The sequence below is a fragment of the Chaetomium globosum genome, genomic scaffold, assembly GCF_000143365.1.
Source record: "Chaetomium globosum CBS 148.51 scaffold_20 genomic scaffold, whole genome shotgun sequence".
Classification (NCBI taxonomy): domain Eukaryota; kingdom Fungi; phylum Ascomycota; class Sordariomycetes; order Sordariales; family Chaetomiaceae; genus Chaetomium; species Chaetomium globosum.
Window position 1 is genome coordinate 1,132 of NT_166007.1, and position 5,959 is coordinate 7,090.

At 56.4% G+C, this 5,959-nt stretch overlaps 2 protein-coding genes across 2 annotated transcripts in view; one reads left to right on the forward strand and one right to left on the reverse strand.

Moving 5' to 3' along the window:
* The window catches only part of CHGG_11113 (uncharacterized protein), a gene marked incomplete at both ends in the record, with an annotated part of 1,736 nt that extends 747 nt beyond the window's left edge, over positions 1-989 (reverse strand). The window contains 3 exons of the mRNA XM_001230262.1: positions 20-441; positions 610-650; positions 713-989. Of these exons, the coding sequence (XP_001230263.1) occupies positions 20-441; positions 610-650; positions 713-989 (740 nt within the window). The remainder of the gene's footprint in view (positions 1-19; positions 442-609; positions 651-712) is intronic.
* A 736-nt stretch (positions 990-1,725) lies between these two features.
* Positions 1,726-5,935, forward strand: CHGG_11114 (uncharacterized protein; the record flags this gene model as incomplete). Its single annotated transcript, XM_001230263.1, has 3 exons — positions 1,726-3,039; positions 3,184-3,393; positions 3,704-5,935. The coding sequence occupies 3 exons, from the start codon at positions 1,726-1,728 to the stop codon at positions 5,933-5,935; spliced, it is 3,756 nt and encodes a 1,251-aa protein (XP_001230264.1).
* Between the last annotated feature and the right edge of the window lie 24 nt (positions 5,936-5,959).

Consider the following 5,959-nt stretch of genomic DNA (forward strand, 5'->3'; position numbering starts at 1 on the left):
CAGCCGTTTGTTTAGGTACAAGTCCAATGGTGGTACCCATGTCTCTGTCTCGAGGTTACGGATGGGGGTAGACTTAAAGGCTCCCGCCACAATCCGCAAGCTCTTGTTCTGGGCCTTCCCGAGGGCCTTAGTGATGCCTTTCTTTGCCGGCTCGCCTCCCACATCCGTGGGGATGTGAAACGATGATGCGCCATAGGCCAGCGCCGACCGGATGCACTTTGTGTACACTTCTCGCGCTTTGGCTAGCCCCATCCCCCATGTCTTTGCCACGATCCTCGACAGGGCATAGCTCTGGGTCCTCAGCTTCTTCTCCACCGCCACCAGGTGGGCCTTCCAGTTGAGTTTCCAGTCCAACCAGACTCCCAGGAACCTGGCAGACCCTTCTGGTTTAACGGGGCTGGTGCCTCCCCCTGGGTTGGCAAGGTTTACTTGTTCGGTCCACTGCCGTCGCCCTTTGTTGAAATGGATCAGTTCGCTCTTTTCCGGGGCGAACTTCATCCCCCGACTGTCCGCCCATCGTATACACGTTTCCCACGCCGCCTCTAGTTGCCGGACATGGGCTTCGGGGTTTCGACTCAAATACTAGAAGGTTGGTGTCATCTCGCAAACCCTGTTATAGCTCAAGTGAGGGTGCTCGTCTTTTAGCTGCTCTGTATAATGAGGAAATGTAGAGGATGAAGAGAACAGGGGAAAGGGGTGAGCCTTGGGGGACCCTCTGCCCGAATTGCCGTCGGCGCCGCCGTCTTGCCGTCGAAAAGAAGGGTGGCCTCTCGACCGGTCAACCAATCTCTCGTCCAGAGGACCAGCCACCTCGGGAAGCCCATTTCTCGCAAAGTTGCTAGCAGTCGGGTATGGTTGACCGTGTCAAAGGCTCCTGAGATGTCCAGTTGCAATAGGGATGCCGCACCCTTCTGTCTCCACGCCTCCTGGACCTGGGCTACTACTAGCCGGACAGCCAGCTCTGTAGAGCGGTGTGCCCTGTTCCCCATTTGTTCATCTTCTTCTCAATATTATCAAGTACCAACCTGGTGTCCTGGTCCCGTCCATGATGCAGCTGACTACAATCTGGTTTTGGTATCCCTATTTCTTTCCGCGTCTTCATAAAAATGACACAGAATTTGGCCCGTTACTTCCGTTACTTCTCCTTTGTTAAGTCTAGAACGACAGACAGGCCAGAATGAGCCCATCGGGTTTACAATTTTATCTAGCTTGTACCCAACTTGCTGAAATGGATACAGAGGTCACAAGTCATGATGGTGGCAGTCAGGGAGCCTGGTGGATAACAGGGAGCCCTGCAGCCCCATCTCTCTCTCTGTATATAGAAACAGAGCCTCCCACCATCTGGAAGCTCTGATCAATGCAAGCAACCTTACACAAACTATGCATAACCACGTTATTCAACACAACTGCCGCGCTGCAAGGGGAGGGGTGGCTGGGAGAGAGGGTCTTCTAGATAGTACTAGGTAACTTGCCCAAGGCCGCCCAGATGCTCGTAAGGATGGGTGAGGGTCTCCGGTTCCGCTTCCATCAGGGTGGGCGATAAATAAAAATAGTTAACTAGTTAACGTATATTATAAGCGAGCGACGCATATAAGCGAGCGACAGCGGACGCTGAACGCGAATTACCACCGACTGCCGGAAACGAAGGAGGCTCTGCGTTGTCGCGAATTTCACGGTAAGTTAAACTTTTGAAAAAGTCGAGCGGCACTGCCGAAGGACGGCGAAATGGCGGGGTCGGCGCAGGACCAGATCGTGGTCGAGGTGGCGGACCAACCATCCCCGCTGAAGCGACCGAGCCGCGCCCCGAAACCGAGTGCGAAAGTTCGCGAAGCAATGCAATCGATCGAAGACGCAACCACCGCGTCGAGAAGGACTACGAGCGATGCTATGCGGACCGCCGCTTCGAGAGGAACACGCGCGCTAGGAGGCGGGAATGCGACCAACAGCGAAGTTGGGACCGGGAAGACAGCGCTACAAACACTCCTAGAGGTGCTCAATGCACAGCGAAACGAGATGCTCGACACAATCATTGAACTACGCGACGTGGTCAGCAAGCAGCAGAACACGATTCAAGAATTGCACCATCAGCTCCAGGAATACCAACGTCAAATGGAATGCGCCCTAGCGAACACAAAGGCACAGCTATCAGAGGAGCTGAGGCAAGCTCGAGACCAGATCGACGTCCTTATACGCAACCCGGTATTCACGGCCTCGTCCCAGCCAAGCGCAAGAGCATCGTACGCCGAAGTCGCTCGCACCCCACCATCAAGCCAACCAAGCGGGGTGCGCACCCTCTCCTCGTCGAACACGACACCCTCATCCTTTACCGACACGCTGTCCTGCACCATCGACACATCCAGAGTGGAGGAAAACGAAAAGAACAAAGTCCAGGTGGCGGATGTCAGAAAAGCAATCGAGGCGGAGGTCCGGACACTGGAGAACATGGGAGATTGGCGCTGCGCTGCGGTTGTAAAGGAGACCCGGAACCCGGATCGGGTCAAGGTGGTTTGTAGAGACGAAAACGAGACCAGAATTGTCAAGAATGCAGCACAAAAGATCACTGTCCCGGGCGTACGGGTGCTGAGGGATCAGCTCTACCCAGTGAGGATCGACAATGCCAACCGCACAGCGGTCCTCGACGCCGAGGGGAACGTTTTACCAGGGGCAATGGAAGCCCTTGGTACAGAGAACGACGTCAACATTGCCAAGATCGTCTGGCTCAGCAGGAAGGATACAGGCAAGGCCTACGGCTCTATGGTCGTCTACGTGACGGAGGGCAGCGAAGCGAGGCGACTTCTAGACGGGCGTTACTTCCATCTGGCCGGAGAATCCGCTTACACGACCGTGTTCGCGCCCCGGGAAGGCCCAACCCAGTGCTACAGATGCCAGGAAATCGGCCATAAGGCCTTCGCCTGCAAAAAGCCGCAAAGATGCGGAAGGTGTGCGGAACAGGGTCACCACCACAAGAGGTCAGTCCGTGGTCCTGAAGTGCGTGCTATGCAGAGGGCCACACAAGTCATTTTAGCAAGAACTGGTCGGGTACGCTGGTTGAACAATGGGGCCCAAGACGCTTAAGATCCATCAGCTCAACGTCCGCAAACGGAGAGAAGTGCAGCAGAGTCTGCTAAACGACGAGGGACTCAAGGACTTCGCAGTGCTAGCCATCTCCGAACCATATGCCAGGCTGATCGAAGGCTCGGTGACGACGGTCCCAATGAGTCATCACAACTGGACGAAGCTGATACCAACGACAAGACGAGAAGCCACGTGGCCAATTCGGAGCATGCTATGGGTACGAAGCGATATAGAGGTCGAGCAGATTCCAGTGCCGTCGGCAGACCTCACCGCAGCACGCATCCGGCTCCCAGACCGGGCAGTGCTGTTGGTGTCAGTGTATGTGGAGGGGTGGTAGTGACGAAGCACTGGAAGATGCAATGAGGGGAGATTGACCTAATGATTAAGAGGTTTCGAAACGGAACCAGGGACGAGAACGGACCATCATACTGGCGGGCGATTTCAACCGCCACGACCAGCTTTGGGGGAGGGGACGATGTCTCACCACGGAGACAAGGCGAGGGAAACCGCATCATCAACCTCATGGACGAACACTCCCTCTGCAGCCTCCTCCCAAGAGGCACGAAGACGTGGCAGTCAGGCGACATTGAGAGCACAATCGACCTGGTACTGGCCTCTGCAGAACTAGCAGACCAACTACTCAGATGCGCGATTCACCCCTGCGACCCATGGCTCAGACCACAGAGCAATCGAGACAGCTTTTGACACCTCGGTGGAGGACCGTCCCAGTGAGACGAGGTTCCTCTTCAAGAACGCGCCCTGGGCGGAAATTAGGACTAGGGTGGCAGCAAACCTCGAACGCATCCCCTGGGACGGCAATGTCCAGCAGCAGACGGACAGGCTCATGGCAGCGGTAACCGAGGCGGTCTACGGCCTGACACCTAAAGCCAAACCCTCACCATACGCCAAGCGGTGGTGGACAACGGACCTGACACGGCTTCGCCAGACATACACGTTTTGGAGAAACCAGGCGAGATCTCGACGTAGGATTGGGCAAACAGCACCAGAGCTCGAACAACGAGCCAGGATGGCAGCCAAAGAGTACCACGACGCCATCCGCAGACAGAAGAGTTCGCATTGGAACGACTTCCTGGCCGATGACGCTAACATCTGGCAAGCAACGAAGTACCTGCAAACCGGCAGCGGCACGATGGGCGATAAGATACCCCCGCTCGTCCGACCCGATGGCTCCATCACGGAGGGTAAAGCAGAACAAGCGCAGGAGTTACTCACCGCCTTCTTCCCACCTTTGCCAGCGAGAATCGAAGACGAGGGCCAACGACCTCAACGGGCGCCGGTACACATGCCAGACCTAACAATGGAGGAGATAGAACAAAAGGTCCTGTCCGCTAAGCCATGGAAGGCGCCCGGGGAAGACGGTCTACCGGCAATGGTATGGAGACAGCTCTGGCCAGTGGTCAAAGACAGGGTGCTCCATTTATTCCGGACGTCGCTTCGAGACGGCGACATCCCCAGCCAGTGGAAGAATGCCAAGATCATCCCATTGAAGAAGCCAGGGAAGAGCGATTACACTCTAGCCAAGTCCTGGAGACCCATCTCGCTGCTCTCCACGCTAGGCAAGATACTAGAGGCAGTCATTGCGGAGCGTTTATCCCATGCTGTGGAGACCTGCGGCCTTCTACCCGCCAACCACTTCGGAGCCAGGAAGAGACGCTCGACCGAACAGGCTCTCCTTCTGCTTCAGGAACACATCTACAAAGCATGGAGAGCTAGGAAAGTGCTCAGTCTGGTCAGCTTCGATGTCAAGGGCGCATACAATGGGGTCTTCAAAGACAGGCTTCTCCAGAGGCTCAAGGCAAGAGGGATACCTGAACACCTGGTCAAGTGGATCGACGCCTTCTGCTCCAAGCGCACAGCGACCATTGCCGTAAACGGGTTCACATCTGGACGGCAAGAGCTGCCCCAAGCGGGTCTTCCGCAAGGATCGCCGCTGTCTCCAGTGTTGTTCCTCTTCTTCAACGCCGACCTAGTGCAGCACAAGATCGACGCGAACGGAGGCGCAATTGCCTTCGTGGACGACTACACTGCCTGGGTAACGGGCCCGTCAGCGGAGTCGAACCGCACTGGAATCCAAGCTATCATCGACAAAGCCCTTGACTGGGAGAAACGGAGCGGTGCGCAGTTTGAAGGCGAAAAGACAGCCATCATACACTTCACGAGGAACATGGAGCGATTTTCAGAACAACCGTTCTCGGTCAAAGGCGAAGTGGTCAAACCGAAGGAAAGTGCGAAAATCCTAGGTGTCGTGATGGATCGCGAACTCCGCTACAAGCAGCACATTGCTAGGACGGCAGCTAAGGGCCTCGCAGCCGCTCTGGCCCTGAAGAGACTGAAGATGCTTTCCCCGCGGACAGCGAGGCAGCTATTTGTTGCGACAGTAGCCCCGGTCATGGACTACGCTGCCAATGTCTGGATGCATGCGTGCGGGGAAAAGGCACTGAGCTGGCTGAACAGGGCGCAGAAGATCGGGGCCCTGGCCATCACGGGAGCCTTTCGAACCGCGGCAACAGCCGTGGTGGAAGCTGAAGCGAGCATCTACCCCGTACGAGAACGACACGCCCAGGCGGCAGCCAGTCTGTGGATCAACATCCACACGCTGCCCGGAACGCATCCCCTTGCCATGAAGAAAGTCCGGACCACCGTACGATTCGTATCTCCGCTGCAGAAAATTGCCCGCGTGGCCGAAGGAGTACGAGTTGACCGGATGGAGACAATCCAGGAATACGCCGTCCCGCCCTGGGTACCTCGCCTACGACCGACGCTCGAAGCCGATCGAGGGAAGGCGGTCGAGATGGTCAACAAAATTTCGGGAATCGTGATCGCCCCAGCTCATCCGTAAAGAAGGGCATTGTTGGCATGGCGG